A 21,752-nucleotide genomic window follows, 5' to 3' on the forward strand; every position below is an offset into this window, starting at 1 on the left:
TCACTCTTCACCACATTATATTCCCTCTGCCACATTCTTGCCCAATCACTTAACCGGTCTAATTCCTTTTGTAGCCTCCTGCGTCCTCCTCACAGCTTACTTTCCCACCTAACTTCGTATCATCAGCAAACTTGGATACATTACACTCGGTCTCCTCATCTAAGTCATAGATATAGGGCTGGATTTTGCCAATGGGGAGCTTTTGGAGGCGGGACTCCGACTTGTTGGGTTTCAGTCCCGCCTCCGTCAACTTCTGGCCAACCTACACTATTTTCCCTTGATTGACCTTGTTAAGCCCACCCAGCGGGCTTAGCAGGCCAATTAAGGGAAAGCCGGTTACAGAGAACGTCAACGTATGACGTTTCATTTTTGACAGATGAATTGTCATCGTTTGACAGCTCTGTGAAGCTGTCAAACACTGACATTCTCTGTAGTTTGATGAGTTCTTGAATTCAAGGCCTCATCAAACCTCTTTCTTTTTCAGAAATGAGATGGTTGTTGCATTGGAGAATGCAACGGCCATCTGTCATCTCTGCCGCGGAGATGCGAGACTCTCCGCATACCCACCGATTGAAGCCTGCAGGAAGAAACAAAGATAAGTACACTTTTTCTAACACTTTCCACTTACCTCACATACTCACCTCTCCACATTTGCACCCATCATTCACCTCCACAGCACACTTTTGGACCCCCGCAGACCCACTACTCGCCTCGGTGACCCTGGCGGGAAGCCCGCACTTGTGTGGGCAAAATGGGGATAATCCTCTTATCTGCCTGTTAACTACCTGTTAACAGGCAGTTAAGTGGCTGTAATCCCTTCCCACCTCCAAGGAGGCGGGACCCGCCCCCAAATTCTGCCATTTTCCCGGCAGTCCCGCCTCCCTAGGGCTGGCAAAATCCAGCCCATAGATTGTGAATAGCTGAGGCCCAAGCACTGATCCTTGTGGTACCCCACTAGTTACAGCCTGCCACCACAAAAATGACCCATTTATCCCTACTCTCTTTTCTGTCCGTTAACCAATCCATGCTGATATATTACCCCCAATCCTTTGAGTCCTAATTTTGCATAATAACCTCTTGTGTGACACCTTATCGAATGCTTTTTGAAAATCCAAATACACTACATCCACTGGTTCCCCCTTATCCACCCTACTCGTTACAACCTCAATAAACAGATTTGTCAAACATGATTTCCCTTTCATAAATCCGTGTTGACTCTGCCCAATCATATAATTTTTTAAGTGCCCTGTTATCACGTCCCTAATAATAGATTCTAGCATCTTCCCTACTACTGATGTCAGGCTAACTGGCCTATAGTTCCCTGTTTTCTCTCTCCCTCCTTTCTTGAATAGCGGGGTTACATTTGCTACCTTCCAATCCACGGGGACCATTCTAAAATCTAGGAAATTCTGGAAGATCAAAACCAATGCCTCTACTATCTCTGTAGCCATCCTATGATGTAGGTCCAGGGGATTTGTTGGCTTTTAGTCCCATTAATTTCGCCAGTATTATTTCTTTACTAATACTAATTTCTTTAAGTTTTTCTTTCTCACCAGGCCCTTGGTTCCCCACTATTTCCGGAATGGTTTTTGTGTCTTCTACTGGGTCTTTTGCCAGGTATATTATTGACTCCCTATTAGCACCACAGGCCTGAATTTCTAACTGACAGGCAATATGGGAAATGTATCTGCAAAATAGTGAGCAGAGTAAAGGTCAATGTCGGAGTCCAGTTTCTGGTCTCTGCAGGACCCCCTGGAAGATGTATTCCTCTCTCTCCTACCTTTGGAAAAAAAAGGATAAAATTCCTGTATCGCATGGTAAATTCCACTGACTTCAGGTAAGTCAGTTAGCACTGCTGATGTAACCACCTTGGGCAATATCATAGCACACCAATGCCAAAATAATAAAACTTTCAAACTGACTTTCCAAAGAACTATTTCTAGAACTGCATATGACAAATTACACTGATCTTCACTGATAAAATAAGCTTCTTCTGGCATGGGTGGACAATGGTGAAGACCACTGTTAATTACCGAATACAAAAAGTTTTTGGTTCAGAATGACTGCCTTAAATATAAAAGGAGCAAAATTACCTGTATCACAATTTATTGCAAAGTTGCTAGCCAAATCTCTACAATGGGATAAATGATGTTTCGATTTGTATGTGAAAGTTGAATAAATCAGGGGAAGATTTTAAATCTGTGCAAGATGACAGCTGTTGCAGTTTGAGCTGACTGTTTACTGTAGCTGAGCTTCATTTGTTAGTTAGTAATGCAGGGAATATGCCACAAGTAGCTGGTCTGTGAGGAAACTGCTTCTATTTTTGATGCAGCCAAGGAGAAAACTCAAGGGACCAAAGAAACTGAAATCACCTTCTGTGGACTGGCTGCTATAGAAAAAAAGTGCTTGGAAACAAGGAATCAGAACGCTTGTGGGAAAAATCACATTTTGAGGATATAAACTGAGAGTTCATTGATTGTTTCTTTTTAAAACTGCATTTGCAGGAAAGCACCATTTTACTCTCTGCATCGTGTGTGAAGAGATGCTTTAAAATTAGCGTTCAGTTCAAGAACCAAATGCAACATACCGGCAATAATGTTGCTGCGCTACTTCTTAAGCTCCTAAATGCATACTCAATGAGCTGAAGGCTGCAAAGCATTGCTATGTAGTGCATTAGGCTCTAGCACACTACTGGCTTTCGCCAATGCCAAAATAATAAAACTTTCCAAATGACTTTCCAAAGGACCATTTGTAGAACTGTGTATGACAAATTACACTGATCTTCACAAACTTTTTTTTATGCAGTAATTATCAGTGGCCTTCACCATTGCTTTTCGTTGTAACTGGCTTCACTGAAAATATAGGAAACACTCAGGACCTTCATTCATTCATCCTCTTAAAGGCAACCTTTCTGCTTTTTTTCCAAATAAGAAATTTGCAGCTGGTATTAATTGTCTATTTGATCTTGCAAAATGTTAGTAATTGTCCAGCAGCTTGCAGCAGTCATTGTTCTGACTGGCCTTACACTATTCTGTGACACAGCAGCACTACAGAGATACTATGGCCCAGAAATTCGGGTCTCCACGGGTGAGTACATACGGGGTACACACCCGTAGGCCCAATGGAAGTGCCGGTTTCGTGCATGCACCGTGCATGCGCGGGAAACAGGCACGTCCGTTCCCCTGAAGGGGTTCAGAGGTGGAATGCGTGCACCAGAGAGACAGCGCGTGCGCATTGAACTTCTGTTTTTTTTACAGGTTTCCCCGGGAGGGTAAGTCTCCAGAAGTTACACATAAAAAGGAGGTGCAAGGCCTGCTTTTATAAGTGGTGAATTAATTAAAATTAAAACATTTTTTCCACAGGTTTATTATTTTTAACTACTTTAAAGAAAGGTAAGTTTATTTTTAGCTCCGTTAGAAAATGTAATTAATTTTTTCAAAAATTTAAATTATTATTTAAAATAGTTATTTTATATAATTTATAGTTATTTTAAAAATGTGATGTTTTGTAAAAATTTATTTGAAGTTTTAGTGATGTTTTGGGGCTTATAGTATTTATAGGTTTGACAGCTCTTCCTGTCAAACTTATGAATGAAGCATTCCATGCTACCATTGGCTCTCCATGCTACCACGTGATCCCAGGGGACGCATTGAACTAACTGCGCCCCTGGGATATGCAAGCACTGCGCGCCGGCATTTGGAGGAGGCCCAGAATCGGAATCCCACACGGGCCCACAGCTCAACAGCCGGCGCGCTAGGTAAGTGCAGGTCGGAGGCTTGCACCCGCGGGAAGCCTCCGACCCGAATTTCTGGGCCTATATGATGAATAGCAAGAAATAAGAGAACTCTTATTTAAAACGTAAAATCCAGTATCATAGGAGCACAGGAATGTATAGGACTGTTCCTTTCTGCAGTCGCTTTGCCGCTCTGCACTTTTGTTTCTAGTTCCTCCCTGTCCTAAATGCTGGTTTTGTCTAGCTCATATAACGTTTTGTACCTTCTTGTTCCATCATTGTTCTGTCAGCTGTTAAGGTTTGACTTTTAACAGAGAAAGTTAAGAATTTTGGGAAGAAAACCCCAAATTCTGTTATTGCAGGGTCACTGCATTAACTCGTGCTGCACCAGTTTACCCCAGAAACAATTTTAGGGGCAACAGTTAGGACTGTTGGTTTAATGCTAATAAACCAAATTTTGATGTATTAACACACATTTTGTATATGTGTTACCTATTATGTACAATTTTCGCCCATCGTGCTACTGCTATTCTACTGCTAGTTCCGGATGTTAACTTAATAGCCAGCACTGGCATCATTCTAAATCACTGCTACTGGGTAGGAGGGAGGTTGTAATTAAGAACATAAGAACGTAAGAATTAGGAACAGCAGTAGGCCATATGGCCCCTTGAGCCTGCTGTGCCATTCAAAAAGATCATGGCTGATCTTCTATCTCAACTCCACTTACCTGCCCGGTCCCCATATCTCTTGATTCCCTTACAGTCCAAAAACCTATCGACCTCAGCCTTGAATACACTCAATGACTGAGCATCCACAGCCCTCTGGGGTAGAGAATTCCAAAGATTCACAACCCTCCAAGTGAAGAAATGTCTCCTCATCTCAGTCCTAAATGGCCGACAACTTATCCTAAGACTATGCCCCCTAGTTCTAGACCCTCCAGCCAGGGAAAGCAGCCTCTCAGCGTCCACCCTGTAAAGCCCTCTCAGAATACTATGGCCTAGAAATTCAGTATAGCCACGTTTGGTGCGCTACAGCCGGGCAGCCGCTAAAGTTTGCGCCCGGCGCAACTTCGCGCCACCTTTGCCGATATTCAGTGGCATCGCCCCAAGAGGTTGCTGCTGCGCTAAAACAGGCAATGCACGACTATCATTAGGCGCTAAGCCGGCGGCCCGGGGCGATACCCCCGAGGGCGGGCGCAGCGCAGGTTCAGCGAGTTGCTGATTGACGGCAGACACTCTGGCGCCGGTGAGCTCTTAAAGGGGGAGGGTGGATTTGTTTGCCTGCCACGCCCTGCACACTGCAGCCCTGAAGCAAGGCCTGACCACTGCTGCTTGATCTATACAACGCCCAGGACTATGGAGAAGGCCAACGTTTGCACCCATTGCAGCCCCCATTATATGTTTCCAATCAATGCTATGGCTCTGAAGTTAAAGACAAGTGCAAAGCTGTGGCCTGAAGCCACAAGTACCTGTGCAAGTGTTGAGCCAAACCAGAAAGCTCTCTACCTTTGTCTCTCTGCAAAGATCCGTCTCTCACAAAGAAGGAGTGTTGCAAAATGGCTGCCATTTCTACTGCAGGAGGAGTGCCCTTTAATTTGCGCCCCCCTCGCCCCGCAGCGACTGGGAACCGTTCCCCTCTACCAGTCGCTAGGGGCGCCAGGCGCACAATAGGCCGGCGACACTGAATTTCCGGTTTGGGGCGCACAAAGGGCGTTGCACGATGAAATGACGTCAGGATCTGCGCGCGCAGCTGAGCGCGCGCAAAGGCTTTGCGCCGCCGCTAAATCTTTACTGAAGTTGGGGAGAGGCGCAGATCGCGCTGCGCCCGGCCGCTAGCCGCCTAGCGCCCCACATCTCCTCCTCCTAAGACGCTAGCGGCTGGCGCAAACAACTGAATTTATAGGCCTATATGTTTCAATGAGATCACCTCTCATTCTTCTAAACTCCAGAGTGTAGGCCCAATCTACTCAATCTCTCCTCAGAGGACAACCTTCTCATCCCAGGAATCAATCTAGTGAACCTTTGTTGCACCGCCTCTAAGGCAAGTATATCCTTCCTTAGGTAAGGAGACCAAAACTGTACACAGCCCATGCTGTTTTTATTTATGGAATACACCTTCTATCTCACCCTGCCTTGTTAGATAGGTTCATATTTTATTAGGAATTAAGAGAAGGTAAACAAGAGATTTCTAATGTGTTTATAGTAGCCTTAGATTAGCAAAATCTCATACGTACTTGTCCTCCAGTGTTTCTTTGTATTTCAATCTTCTCTTTGATATCCAATCTGTTGTGTAAAAATAAGTGACATTCACATTACTTACTTGCACAAAAAACCTTCTATATAAACTTTATTGATGATAGTTGATCTAGTTTTGCTATGTACCCTCTACAACTGCTATTTGCTCATATATAGAAACATCACTTTAAAAAAGTTTCAATTTACTAACAAAAGTTTCTGGTGATTAACTTTAATCAATCATTTCAACAAATATACTGAAACCTGCTGCGCAATCTAAAACTTTCAGCAGAAATTACTTATACAGGATTAACAAAAGGTTAGCAATTGTATATAAAGAAATAAACTGCTGGTGCAAAGTATTCAGTTTTAAATCCTATTCTTTTGTTATTGAGATCTGGTATAAATGAACAAACTGATCTGGAATATCTGGACTGGTGTCTGAGGTCTCACTTTTGATCCCACTGATCCAATGCCCCTTTCCTTTTTCATACCATTGTTTTGTCCATTTACCATCTTTTTCATTTTATTTCCCTTCGAGAAGTTTCACATTTTCTTACTTCTTTATAAGCTCTTCATATTTCTTTCATCCTTACACGTTTTCCTACTGATCAATTTAGAAACAAACCTGTTTTCTTCCCCCAATGAACACATTTTAAAAAAATTGATTTCGGCTGCAAGAAAAAAGGGAAACTCTAATGTCATATTAACATTCGTGAATATATGGGTGACCTTACAACTCCTGGTACATTCCCCACACACAACAATGGAAAAATACATTGTGTTTGGATGACACAGAGGTGGAAAGGATCATGTGCCCATTTTTATCTGGCAATGCCATATGTTCCCGAGACAGCTGAAATGTTTTGCTGTGCGCTCAGTGACATTTTCATTTAGTATTTTAAATCCTCAGTTTCTATGGGGGGGGGGGGAATTTTAATCCCCATGTCAGGCGGGAGAGAGTCAGGAGGGTTAAATTGGCAAGTCTGAAACTCGACTCCCCCAATCCGCTGCAAATGTGCCTACTTCCGGTTTAACCACGGCAGGTTTTGGGCACCCGAGTAACCCGCTCTGGAGAGGCGGGTCAGTGATGTCAATATGTTAATGAGGCTGCGTTCCTCAGATTTTGGTAGCCATTTAAATTTAACGGCTGTGGGCCCGGGTTTCCCAGGGCTCAGGAAACCCAGCAGCTGAAGGGAGGCGGGAGCTGCCAGATTCAGCAGGAAAATTTTTTCAGCACTTCTTGCAGGCCAGGAGGAGCAGGATTGCTTCCCCCAGCCCCTCAAGAAAACGTGACACGATCTCTCCCTTCCCCCACAGCGGAAAACAGCTCAAAATCATCAAGAGAACAAGACTGAATGCACCTTACATGGAGGGTCCTTTTCACACCACCACTCTTGGGAGTCGAGAGCGGAACGGCTCAAACTAAACATAAGTACACGTGGCAAGTAAAGGTAGGTATACTTTAAACATGACAGCCAGGAATGATGGGATTAGTATGACAAGTGGAAGTTATTGGCCTAGAAATTTGTTAGCCCCCAAAAATGGGCGCGGGGATCGCGATACACGATCACCCCACGCCCGTTCAGAGGAATGCAGGTAGCATGTGAACTTCGTGCTGCTGGCTGATTAGCATGATTGCAGCATGCAGCCCAGCGCTGAAGGCGCTGCTGAGTGGCTGAACGCTCAGCATGGGGCCCAAATTCGAGCGAGGCTAGCACCAATTAAAGCTAGCCTGCACCTCTTAAAGGGGAGGTAAATTCTGCCTGCAGCAGCTCATTGAACTGGCTGGGGAAGAGTTTGAGAGGAGGAGAAAAGAAAAATTATGTCACAACAGGGGAGAGAGCGGTGCCTAGGTTCTCCAATGCAACACTGGAGGCCTTGGTGCAGGAGGTCAACTCGAGGAGAGAGGTGCTGTTTCCACAGGGGGCCAGGAGGCCCTCCAGGCAACAGTGTAGAGTCCAATGGGAACAAATAGCCGCTGTGGTGAATGCCAGCAGTTTAGCCCCAAGGACCTGGACGCAGTGCAGGAAGAAGTTTAATGACCTCACACGAGTGGTCAAGGTCAGTGAATTAATCATCAAATGCCATATTTCTACCACTAGCACCATCTGCACCACTAGCCTCACACACTGCTCAATGCACAACACCCCATCACTCACCTACCAACAATCTCTACCAAACACGACTCATACCACACATTCATAGCTTCACCTCACCCTCACACACTTACCACTGCTGCAAGCCTTACACCCACATCTCACAGCTTGCATACACTGTCAGCTATTCAACCATGACAGGCATATCACCCAAACACATTGCACCACAGTCACTGACACACTTCCCTTTCTCTTGCAGGAAAAGGTGGCTCACAACCAGCAGGAGGACCTAATCGGTGGGGCACAGGTGCACCTGCATAACCTGACCCGCATGGAGGAGACGGTGCTGGCCATTCTTGGGAGGGGCATCGCTGAGCCCCTGGCCAGCGGTGGAACTGAAAGAATACAAGATGCCGGTATGCTCATACATAATCCTCCTTTTCACATCCCACAATCTCTTCTGATTTACAAGCTGCACATGGTGTAAGCATGCACCTCTTGCTTTCCCCTCTCCCCTCAGCACTAGATCTCAATAACAAAAGAAGAGGGAGAGGAAGAGGAGAGTGATGATGAAGAAGATACACTCTATCTGACACTCGCAGCCACCAGCTCAGATTCCGGCACTGCGCAGGCTTTAGAGGGAAGCTCAGAGGCGGGATCTGCACGTGGTGAGTCACCAGGCAGAAGTAGGCTGCGGCCAGGGCAGGGAGAAGGGTAGCGCAGATGCCAGCTCCCCGGAGGGCGAGGTCGCACACGACTTTTCCTGCAGAGGACTCAGATTAGGACTTCGATGAGGTGGCCTACAGAAGAACGCTATGGGTATGCACAACAAAATGCTTGGTGCACTGGCAAGCCTGCCAGAAAGCCTGAGTGCAATGTCAAGGAGCATGGAGAAGTCCAGCATCAACCTTGCACAGGGCTTTGCACAGAGCTTGGAGCCCATGATTTCCAGCATGGAAATGGTGACCAACTCCATTAGCGAACTTGTTGACCCAACCATGTCTCAGCTTCCATTGCAGGAAAAGCAGAAGCCACCCAACGTCTGGGTGCTGCAGTGGAAGCTCAGCTTTCTGCCACGCAAGCTCAGACTGCTGCCACCGTGGCTGTGTTTACCAGTGTGGAAAGGGGCTTGCAGGGTGTCACAGCAATCCAGCAATCTGTCCTCCAACAGATGGCTAGGAATGCTGAGGCGCTGCTCCAGGGGAGTGGCAGTGACTCCATGGAGCACGTAGCTGCTGTCCTCTCTCAGGATGACAGCATTTGTCCTCCCACCACTGCCACTCCACCAGTGCCCTTGATGTTGCCGGTCAGCCAGCCAGCCCAGACTGCTGCCGCCCATGCCGAGGTGGTGCAGTCCGCAGCCAGGCCTCTAGGCCCAGAGCTGCTCAAGGTCATCCTGCAAGACCATCTGCAGTCTCCCCCATTGAAAGCCTTCCACCAGCCATGCTGCAGCCACTGGGGTAGCACTTCATAAGAGCTTCTTCTTCTTGGCAGTCCCTCAGAACTGAGGATGACTTGCTTCCACATTAAAAATTAGTTCTCAGGTGACTGATGAGTCTCTGTCACAGGTGGGGCAGACGGTGGTTGAAGGGGCAGGTGGGTGGAGTGCTTGGGTTGATGTGCGCGCCTTGCGCTTGGCTTCCGCTTGCTCCCGGCGAAGAGACTCAAGGTGTTCGGCGCCTTCCCGGATGCTTCTCCTCCACTTTGTGTGGTCTTGGGCCAGGGATTTCCAGGTGTCAGTGGGGATGTTGCACTTTTTCAAGGAGGCTTTGAGGGTGTCCTTGATGCGTTTCCTCTGCCCACCTAAGGCTCTCTTGCCGTGTCGGAGCTCCGAGTAGAGCGCTTGTTTTGGGAGTCTCGTATCGGGCATGCGGACGATGTGACCCGTCCATCGGAGCTGATCGAGCGTGGTCAAAGCTTCGATGCTGGGCATGTTGGCCTGAGCAAGAACACTGACGTTGGTGTGCCTATCCTGCCAATGGATTTGCAGGATTCGTAAGAGCACTAGGATAGGCAAAGGCACTCTGAAGACAGGCACTAAGGGAATGCACAAGGGTGATTAGTAGATTTTTTGATGTAATATTGGGTGGATTGATGTATAAAGTTGGATTGGAATGTTTCTTTTGTGGTGGCTTTTATTTCAGCATTGTGGCCAAGAGGACGCTGGGATGATCAGTAACAGAGGGAAAACATAGAACATAGGAAAATAGGAGCAGGAGTAGGCCATTCGGCCCTTCGAGCCTGCTCCGCCATTCAATATGATCATGGCTGATCATCTATCTCAATATCATATTCCCGCTCTCTCTCCATACCCCTTGATGCCTTTCGTGGAAGGTAAGGTATGGGACTTTTGTTGAATGGGGAATTGGGGTTGCTTTCACTGGTATCGCAGTCGGATGAGTCGATCATGGACAGCCCAGGCAGAAAGGTGCTGCCTGGGTTCCTCCTCCCTCCCGCTTCCTCCTCTTCCTTAGCTGGTCGCCGTATGCCTGGTGGCAAGGGATGTACCATTCTGATGGCGAGGTTGTGGAGCATGCAACAGACCACGATGAACCTTGGGACACACTCTAATGAGTACTGCAGCGCTCCTCTAGAGCGGTCCAGGCAGCGGAAGCGTTAAGGACGCCAATGGTCTGGTCTATCAGATTCCGTGTGGCAGTATGGCTCTCATTGTACGCATGCTGCCCGCGTGTAGTTGGGTTGCGGAGCGGAGTCATGAGCTAGATGGTCAGTGGATATCCCTTGCAACCCTCTGGTTTGTCACGGTGACTCAAAGGCTGAGGGAACAGCGGACTGGTGCAAAATAAAAGCATCATGACCGCTGCCAGGATACCGAGCATTCACCATCATGATGTGCGGAGCATGGTCGCACACCAAATGCACATTTAGCGAGTGGTAACTTTTGCAGTCACGGTACATCTCAGCATTTAGGTGTGACACCCGCAAAGCCACGTGCGTGCAGTCGATGGCGCCCTGCACCATGGGGAAGCCCGCTACCCTGGCAAAGCCACATGCATGCTCCGCCTGTTTCTCACTGCTCAGAGAAAAGACAAAAAAAGTCCCCTCTCCTGACATAAAGAGCGTCTGTCACCTCTCTTACGCAGCAGTGGATGGCAAACTGGGTGATGTTACAGATGTCACCTGCTCCAGCCTAGAAGGATCCTGACACGAGGAAATTCAGGGCCACGGTCACCTTCACAGCCACTGGCAGTGCTGTCCTTGCCCTGGTGTGAGGCTGCAGGTCAGGTTGGAAGAGGTGGCGGAGTTCTGTGAGCAACTCTTTCGTAAAGTGCAGACGTCTCATGTACTGCTCCTGGCTCAGGCTGAGGTAAGAGAATTGCTCTCAGAAGACCCGAGGTGGGTGAGGCCTCCTGCTGAGAGCCCTTCTCGCCCTCCTCCTTCTGCAAGCAGCTTGTCCTCTTCTTCGCTGTCTCTGCTCCATCTCCCTGTCATGCTGCTGGCCAAGGGGGCTGACAACTAGAGCACCCATGACTGGGAGCAAGTGGTCTGACCAGAACCCTTGAAGTCAGAACCAAGTACTTCTCCACTTACAGCACCACTCCCTGTCACCAACTTTAAACAACTCTAGAAAGCTCCAAACACTTTCATAAACTTACAGAGAGCCAGTAGAAATGAATCAGCAACTAACCTTAGAGTGGTTGCTGATCCCTTTAAATATCGCTGGTTTGGGGGGGGCGGGGTGTCCTTGCTGCTGAACGCATGTTCAGTTTTGCGAGGTTAAGACAGGGTGTTAGATTCAGCGTGGAGGACAAAAACGCCGGCGCTGGCAACAAATCAGCATTGCATGATGATTGATGTTACGATCTGCCTACTCTACATACTACTGGCGCACCCTAATGCCTGCCCTATCGCCCTCACCAAGATGGTGTCCAGCGCTGCATGCACCAGAAGTGCGCGCGCGCGGCGCGGATGCCATTTCTGTCACTAAACGGCTCTCTTAGTGCTGAAAAAATATCGGACGCTACGGAACCAAATTTCTAGCCCATTAAGTGTTACTTTCTGGAAGCACAGGATGTGCATACTACACCCACGTTAATTGCCCATCACATTGCTGTTATGAAGTCAGAGGAACTGAGTTATATGCTAAAATGTAATTAAATATTAAAGCAGTAGCTATTTGTACAATGGAGTTCCCTCAAAATTGATTAAATAAAAGGAGTACCCATTTGATGGTAATGGGTCAGCTGTTTAATCCAACATGCTTGCATAAATTTACTAAATAAAAGCAGTGGACATTTTATCCAACAGCATTTAACTAAAATTTATCAAATAGAAAGAGACATGTAAAACGGTTCCTCCAAAATGCATTCATGAAATAAAAGCATCAGGCCTTATTAATATGAATTATGGAGCAGGCAGGAGCCAGCCAAGGAGTATTAAATTAATTTATGCAGCAGTAGAGATTTTTAAGTTAACTATATGCAGCAGTGGTACGGGGAAGATTTTAAAAGAAAATTTGCATGTGCAGCCTGGAGTGGGGCCTGAGAAGTACAGGAATATTTTCATATTAATTTATAATTCAGTCGGGAGCTGGACCAAGAAATTTATGAATTAATTCGTAGTAGAGCTGGGTTGATGGCAGGGAACATTTCAAAATGATGTTTTGCTTCAGCCAGAATTGGGGTCTGAAGAGGATGGCCAGGTAAATAACTTTATTTTGTAATCTATTTTATTTTATATATTCCTTTTCTTGGGAGCAGAGCTGGAAGAATAGGACTACAATTTATATATTCTTTTAACTACTGCTCTCTGGAATGGTGCCCAATTGGGGAGTAAGGCCTGAGCAGTGGCACCATGGAAAGGACCTGGCCAGGAGGATTTTGCAGCCAAAGAGCTGGACATACAGTACAGAGGAAACATTTTCTTTAAGAAAAATGGTAGAGAGGAAACAGTTCTTTTAAATAAAGGTAGCTGTTCACAATTTTTCTGTCATAATTACAGTGCAACAATGTTGACATAGGGATTTTCATTGCAAGTGTGACATTAAAAGAAACGTAAAATCATGACAGAAAGTAAGGCTTGTGGACAGGAACTGCGCACCACATAAAAGACTTAATATATCATAGTTAGATCAATTACCTTCAGGTTTGTACATCTATTAAAAAGTGTTTTAATCAAGACATTTTGAAGGTTTTTAAAAGCTCCAGCCGATTACTTAGAACTGGCCTGTACTCACTGTGGGAACTACGGAATTCATCTACTGGAAGGGGAAAAGAAACACCAAGTGGGACTGAGCTAAAGTCAACTCTTTAAAAAAAAAATGATATGCAGTTAATATAATCCTTGTTTCAAAGGCAACCATTACAATTTTTGTGCATTCGAAATGCAGAGATTCCCTGCAGACTACAAGGCATTCAATACACCAGAAAACGAATTGAAAAATTAGTAGACTGCCAAATATAATAAAATTCAGCGGGAGTGAGGTTTGAGTGCGGTCAAAAGTATAAACCTAGTCCATGTTCACCATATTTGATTAAAATAAATTTATCAACTAGTTGCAATCCAAGTCACAGTGACCTAGAAAGAACTGCTCTTAGTCTGGTCAAAACACAGGATGGGATTTAATTTGCATTACAGCCCTTATAAACAGTAAACAAGGATGGGTCACATTAGTCTAGCGGGAGTCATTTTAGTTTGAAGGAAAACCAGTCTTTTCGTTCTTTTGTAGATCAGGCGAGCAGTAGGTAATGACATGCTAATGTTAGTTAAACCGTAAGAACATTTTTCAGATTCAGTACTGCTCCAGCAGACTATTCAATATGAAATCTATCATTCAGCAGAATGGACATGTGCTGTAGAATGTTCTCATCCCCAAAAAAAATACTTCTTGCATTTTTACACTCCAAGATGTGTGCCTTTCCAGGTTAACCCATGCAGCTGCATATACATCACAAGATATAGAGGAACTTGTACCTGTTTACCTGTTCTTCTGGCAGGCAGAGGATGGCACAGAGGCAACTTCCCCATTTAAGGAAAATTAAAATACTTAAAAATAATCACTGCTAAGATGAAAGGCTGTTAAACAAATTAATTTGTTTAACTAGTTTGATTTTAAAATGCATTTAAAATGCATTTATAAAGTTGATAAAACTCCTTAGCAAAATAATATTACACTCTAAATCAAAACTCATCAAATACATTTAGAACTAAAATGAGTTCTGACAGAAGAACTTGGTAGATTTAAGTACAAGTGCTAGATAGGCTCTGAAATTTCTAGTTCAGAAGCCCTAGGTTGAACAGTATAAAAAAAACTAACATTTTATAATACAACAGAATGGACCAACTCCACACTGTGAGGGAAACCTCTTCAATCCCTGACCATCGGTCCAAAGCACAGAACTACCCATTATTTGGCACTAATTGATGTGTTTATTCAAAGTAATAAGAATGACTGGGTATGGAAAATCATATTGCCACACTAGAGTCAGAGAGTCATAGGCCGGGAACTTACCTGAGGAGGCGTGTTGGGAACGGGACTGCTGGTTTCTGGGTTCTAGTACTGCCCCCAGCAATGTCTGAAGACCTGACGCTATTTTCCCAATTAGCCTTGTTAAGCCCGCCTGGCCAATTAAGGGAAAGCCGGTGTCAGATAATGTCAGTGCATGACGCTTCATCTGCCGGTTTTGTTAAAGTGACAGGCACCATAATTTTTTGACAGATGAATTGTCAGTGTTTGACAGCATTGAGGTGCTGTCAAACACTGACTGACAATCACTGTCCAAAGGTGAGCCCTTGCACCGAGGCTCACCAATGACTCTCTCCTTAGGAGAAAACAGATGGCAGCTGCATGTGAGATTGCAGAAGCCATCTGTCAATTCTGCCGATCAGATGAGGCTTCACAGAAACATCAAATCTTGTCACCTGTAGATACATATAAACAGATTAAAAATATTTCTCACTGCATTCTCTCACCTGTCATACTTACCTGTGCACCATTGCACCCATCACACTACCTCTGCAGCTGTCATTTGCACACTTACACTGCAGCAGACCCACAGCTCACCTTGCTGACCCTGGTGGGGTTTCCCGCCGTCGGGAAGGCCGCATCAGCAGGCTGAAAATGGGGTAAAGTCTCTTAACTGCCTGTTAACAGGCAGTTAATTGGCTCCAATCCCCTCCCCGCCGCTAGGAGACGGGTCCCTGTGCGAGTCGGGGATCCGCCTCCCGGGAAGATGGTTCGGAGGCGGATTGGTAGCGGGGTTGGGATCCACTCCCAATTTTTCCCATTTTCCCAGCAGTCCCGCCTCCAAACCCGCCTCCTCAGGGTTGGTAAAATCCAGCCCATAGAGTCACAGAGTCATAACGGCACAGAAGGAGGCCATTCGGCCCATCGAGCCCGTGCTGGCTCACTGCAGAGCAATTGAGTCAGTCCCATTCCCCCGCTCTATCCCCATAGCCTTGCAAGTTTATTTCCCTCAAGTGCCTATCCAGTCTCCCCTTGAAAACATTGAGTGTGTCCGCTTCCACCACGTCCGTCGGCAGCGAGTTCCAGGTCCCCTCCACTCGCTGCGTAAAAAAGCTTTTCATCACATGTCCCTTGTATCTCTCGCCCAAAACCTTAAATCTGTGTCCCCTAGTCCTTGTACCATCAACTAGTGGGAACAGCCTTTCCCCGTCTAGTCTATACAAACCCGTCATAATCTTGTACACCTCTGTCAACTCACCCCTCAATCTCCTTTGCTCTAATGAAAACAAATCCAGCTTCTCCAACCTGTCCTTGTAGCTAAGATCCCCCATCCCTGGAACCATTCTGGTAAATCCACTCTGCACCCTCTCAAGGGCCTTCACATCCTTCCTGAAGTGTGGTGACCAGAACTGGACGCAATACTGCAGTTGTGGCCTAAACCAGCCCTTTATAAAGATTCAGCATAACTTCTCTACTTTTGTACTCAATACCTCTATTTATTAAACCCAAGATCCCATATGCTTTGCTAAATACTCTCTCAAAATGTCCTGCCACCTTCAGGGACCTATGCACATTAACTCCCAGGTCCCTCTGTCCCTGCACACTCTTCAAAACTGTGCCATTAAGTGTATATTCCTCTCCCTGTTCCTTCTGCCAAAATGCATCACCTCACACTTCTCTGTATTAAATTCCATCTGCCACTTGTCTGCCCATTCTGCTAGCCTTTCTATTGGTTGCAGTCGATTGGTATCATCCTCACTGTTTACCACACCCCCAAGTTTGGTGTCATCGGCAAATTTAGAAATTCTACTTTTTATTCCAATATCCAGGTCATTTATATATATCAAAAAAAGTGGCCCCAGCACTGACCCTTGGGGAACACCATTGTCTACCATCCTCCAGTCTAAAAAACAGCCATTTACCATAACTCGCTGTTTTCTGTCCTGAAGCCAATTCCTTATCCAAGCTGCCACTGACCCAACTATTTCATGAGCCTCAATTTTGTTAACCAGCCTTCTATGTGGTACTTTGTCAAACGCCTTCCGAAAATCCATGTAGACAACATCCATTACATTCCCTTCATCGATCCTCCTTGTTACTTCATCAAAAAATTCAATTAGATTAGTCAAATATGATCTGCCTTTTACAAATCCGTGTTGGCTCTCCTTAATTAGCTTAAACCTCTCCAAGTGCCCGTTAATTTTTTCCTTGATTATTGCTTCTAAAACTTTACCCACCATTGATGTTAAACTAACTGGCCTGTAGTTACTAGGATTGTCCTCACACCCTTTCTTGAACAATGGTGTCACATTTTCCACTTTCCAATCCTCAGGCACCTCCCCCACGTCTAGGGAAGATTGGAAAATTATGGCAAGCCCTTCCGCTATCTCCTCCCCCAATTCCCTTAGCAACCTGGGAGGCAAGCCATCTGGTCCAGGCGACTTATCCACTCTAAGCATACCCAGCCTTTCTAGTACATCCTGCCTATCAATTTTCACCCCTTCCATTGCTTCTACTTTTTCCACTGCTACCGATATTTTGTAAGCGTCCACCTCCTTAGTTAGCACCAATACAAAGTACTCACTGAGTATTCTAGCCTTGCCCTACGCCTCTAAGAATATAACACCTTCTTTGTCGCTAATAGGCCCCACCCCGCCTCTTACTACCCGCTTACTGTCTACATGCCGGTGGAAGATTTTGGGGTTCCCTTTTATGTTAACCACCATTCTCCTCTCATATTCTCTCTTTGCCAATCTTATTTTCATCTTCACTTCCCCTCTCAACTTATTGTATTTGGTCTGGTTCTCCCTTAAAGAATTCACCTGACATTCATCATACACCCTCTTTTTTTGTTTCATCATCTTCTCTATCTCCCTCGTCATCCACGGAGCCCTTGCTTTGGTTCCCTTAACCTTCCCTCTTGTTGGAATGTACTTAGCCTGTACTTGGAACATCTCCTCCTTAAAGATCACCCATTGTTCCGTTACAGTTTTTCCTGTCAGTCTTTGGTTGCATTTTACTCTAGCTAGGTCCTTTCGCATCCCATTGAAGTTAGCCCTATTCCAGTTTAGAAGTTCCACTCTAGATTGTTCCTTGCTCCTCTCCATTGCTAATCTAAATCTTATGATACGATGATCACTTGTACCGAAGTGTTCTCCCACAAACACTTGGTCAACCTGGCCCACCTCATTCCACAGCACCAGATCCAGCAATGCCTCCTTCCTAGTTGGACCAAGAACATATTGGTCAAGGAAATTCTCCTTAACTCATTTCAGAAATTCCTCCCCCTCCTTTCCCTTTACCCTAGCATTATCCCAATCGCTAATTGGGTAATTAAAGTCCCCCACTATCACTACTCTATAGCTCTTGCATATCTCCGCGATTTCCCTGCAGATTTGCTCCTCTGCATCCCTCTCACTATTTGGAGGCCTACAGAATACCTCCAATTGCGTGATCATATCCTTTTTGCTCCTCAACTTGAGCCAAATGGATTCTGTCCTTGTCCCCTCAAGAACATCCTCCCTTTTCAACACTACAATGTCTTCCTTAATCAGCACTGCCACCCCACCTACCTTTTTTCCTTTCCTATCTTTTCTGAACACCTTGTACCTGATGTAAAAAGACTACTGAGCGCTTGGTTTGAGTATAAAACACGGCTTTAATCAACTGTTTCAAAACCATGAGATTTCTAGTTACATCACTAGTTCCTGGTTACAGAAACATCCTGAGCAAGCTGGGCCCACGCCCGAGTATTTATACTCCTTGGACGGCGCCACCAGCTGGCCGCCCAGTGTTACTTCATGAGTCATGATAAGATGCATGACAGTACCCTTGAATGCCCAGTCCTCACTGTTTTTAAGCCACGTTTCCATTATTGCCACATGGCCAACTATGCTTGTAGCTCACCAACCTTATTCACCACACTTTGTGCATTTACGTACATGCTGAGGGAGTTAGAGCAGCTAGGGCCCAAATTAAAAAGCAGAACCACAAGGGTAATAATCTCTGGATTATTACCTGAGCCACGAGCGAATTTGGCTAGGACAAATAAAATTAGAGAGTTAAATGTGTGGCTCAAAGACTGGTGTGGGAGAAATGGGTTTTGCTTCCTGGGACACTGGCACCAGTACTGGGGCAGGAGGGAGCTGTTCTGTTGGGACGGGCTTCACTTGGCCAGTGCTGGGACTAGAGTCCTGGCGGATCATATAACTAGGGCTGTAGAGAGGGCTTTAAACTAACTAGTGGGGGGGAGGTTCCAAGAGAGCAAATAATAAAAATGACAACAGAGAAGGTCATAGACTTAGGTAGCAGTGGGGAAATTAAAAACCAGAGCATGTCAGGAAGGGGCAGAAGGTATGGAGTAAAAGGTAAAGTAATAAAAAGGGCAAAAGCAGGAACTAAGTGTCACAAAACATCTTTGAAAGTTCTCTATCTGAATGCACGTAGCATTCGTAACAAAATAGACGAGTTAATGGCACAAATAACTACATATGGGTATGATCTTGTGGCCATTACAGAAACATGGCTGCAGGGTGACAATGCCTGGGAATTAAACATACCAGGTTATTTAACGATCAGGAAGGACAGGAAGGAAGGAAGGGGAGGTGGGGTGGCTATGTTAACAAAGGAAGGAATCACTGTAATACAGAGAAATGATATTGGGTCAAAAGATCAGGATAATGAAACAGTTTGGGTGGAGGTAAGGCATAATAAGGGGAAAAAAACACTAGTGGGCGTAGTCTATAGGCCTCCAAACAGTTGCAACTCTGTTGGACGGAGTATCAATCAGGAAATAGTTGAGGCTTGTAATAAGGGAACATCTATAATTATGGGGGATTTTAACTATCATATTAATTGGACAAATCAAATTGGGCAGGGCTGCCTTGAGGATGAGTTCATTGAGTGTATTAGGGATGGGTTTCTTGAGCAGTATGTAACTGAACCGACCAGGGGGCAAGCAACCTTAGATCTGGTCCTGTGTAACGAGACAGGATTAATTAAAAATGTCCTAGTAAAGGATCCCCTTGGAATGAGTGACCATAACATGTTTGAATTCCACATTCAATTACAGGGTGAGAAGGTTGGATCTCAAACAAGCGTGCTAAGCTTGAATAAAGGAGACTATGAAGGTATGAGAGCGGAATTGAGTAGAGTGGATTGGGAAAATAGATTAAAGGGTAAGACGATACATGATCAGTGGTGTACATTTAAGGAGTTATTTTACAACTTCCAAAAAATATATATTCCACTGAGAAGAAAAGGGTGTAAAAGAAAAGACAGCCATCCGTGGCTAAGTAAAGAAATTAAGGATAGTATTCGACTAAAAACAAGGGCATATAAGGTAGCCAAATCTAGTGGGAGGATAGAGGATTGGGAAAACTTTAAAAGACAGCAAAAAATAACAAAAAGATTGATTAAGAAAGGGAAGATAGATTATGAAAGTAAATTAGCAAAAAATATAAAAACAGATAGTAAGAGTTTTTATAGTTATATAAAAAGAAAAAGGGTGGCTAAAGTAAATGTTGGTCCCTTAGAGGATGAGACCGGGAATTTAATGGTGGGAAATGTGGAGATGGCAAAAACACTGAATGAATATTTTACATCAGTCTTTACAGTAGAAGACACTAAGAATATCCAAACACTGGACAAACAGGGGGCTAAAGGGGGGGAGGAGCTAAACACGATCAAAATCACTAAGGAAGTGGTACTCGGTAAAATAATGGGACTCAAGGCGGATAAATCACCTGGGCCTGATGGCTTACATCCTAGGGTCTTGAGGGAAGTGATGGTAGGGTTTGTGGATGCATTGGTAATAATTTTCCAAAACTCCCTGCACTCGGCAAAGGTCCCGGCAGACTGGAAAACTGCTAATGTAACACCCTTATTTAAAAAGGGCAGTAGACAGAAGCCTAACATCTGTGGTAGGTAAAATTTTGGAGTCCATTATTAAGGAGGCAGTAACAGGACGTTTGGATAATCATAATTTAATAGGACAAAGTCAGCATGGTTTTATGAAGGGGAAGTCATGTTTGACAAATTTGCTGGAGTTCTTTGAGGAAGTAACGTATAGGGTGGATAAAGGGGAACCAGTGGACGTAGTGTATTTAGACTTCCAAAAGGCATTTGACAAGGTGCCACACAAAAGATTATTGCTTAAGATAAAAAATCACAGGATTGGGGGTAATATTCTGGCATGGATAGAGGATTGGCTATCTAACAGAAGGCAGAGAGTTGGGATAAATGGTTCATTCTCAGACTGGCAATCAGTAACTAGTGGTGTTCCGCAGGGGTCAGCGCTGGGTCCCCAACTCTTTACAATCTATATTAACGATTTGGAGGAGGGGACCGAGTGTAACATATCAAAGTTTGCAGATGATACTAAGATGGGAGGGAAAGTAGTGAGTGAGGAGGACATAAAAAACCTGCAAGGGGACATCAACAGGCTAAGTAAGTGGGCAGAGATTTGGCAGATGGAATACAATACTGGAAAGTGTGAGGTTATGCACTTTGGCAGGAAAAATCGTAGAGCAAGTTATTATCTTAATGGCAAGAAACTGGAAAGTACTGAAGTACAAAGGGATCTGGGGGTCCTGGTGCACGAAACTCAAAAGGTTAGTATGCAGGTGCAGCAAGTGATTAAGAAGGCCAATGGAATGTTGGCTTTCATTGCTAGGGGGATAGAATATAAAAATAGGGAGGTATTGCTTCAGTTGTACAAGGTATTGGTGAGACCGCACCTGGAATACTGCGTACAGTTTTGGTGTCCATACTTAAGAAAGGACATACTTGCTCTCGAGTCAGTACAAAGAAGGTTCACTCGGTTAATCCCGGGGATGAGGGGATGGACATATGAGGAGAGGTTGAGTAGATTGGGACTCTACTCATTGGAGCTTGGAAGAATGAGAGGCGATCTTATTGAAACATATAAGATTGTGAAGGGGTTGGATCGGGTGGATGCGGGGAAGATGTTCCCGATGATGGGTGAAACTAGAACTAGGGTGCATAGTCTTAGAATAAGGGGCTGCTCTTTCAAAACTGAGATGAGGAGGAACTACTTCACTCAGAGGGTGGTAGGTCCATGGAATATGCTGCCCCAAAAAGCTGTAGAAGCTACATCATTACATAAATTTAAAACAGAAATAGACAGTTTCCTAAAAGTAAAGGGAATTAAGGGTTACGGGGAGCGGGCAGGAATTTGGACATGAGTCTAGGTTCGGATCGGTCATGGCCCTGTGCGTAGCGGAGTGGGCCCAGGGGCC

General features: G+C 45.1%; 1 protein-coding gene across 14 annotated transcripts in view; it reads right to left on the reverse strand.

Moving 5' to 3' along the window:
• LOC147109680 (uncharacterized) overlaps positions 1-21,752 on the reverse strand; it is a 396,101-nt gene that overhangs the window by 59,004 nt on the left and 315,345 nt on the right. For all 14 annotated transcript variants that reach the window (XM_086003764.1, XM_086003766.1, XM_086003775.1 and 11 more), the window contains one exon: positions 5,967-6,015. In XM_086003764.1, coding sequence (XP_085859890.1) covers positions 5,967-6,015 — 49 coding nt within the window. The remainder of the gene's footprint in view (positions 1-5,966; positions 6,016-21,752) is intronic.

Source organism: Somniosus microcephalus, chromosome 12 (genome assembly GCF_052327205.1).
Source record: "Somniosus microcephalus isolate GS21.2 chromosome 12, FLI_Smic_1.0, whole genome shotgun sequence".
NCBI lineage: Eukaryota > Metazoa > Chordata > Chondrichthyes > Squaliformes > Somniosidae > Somniosus > Somniosus microcephalus.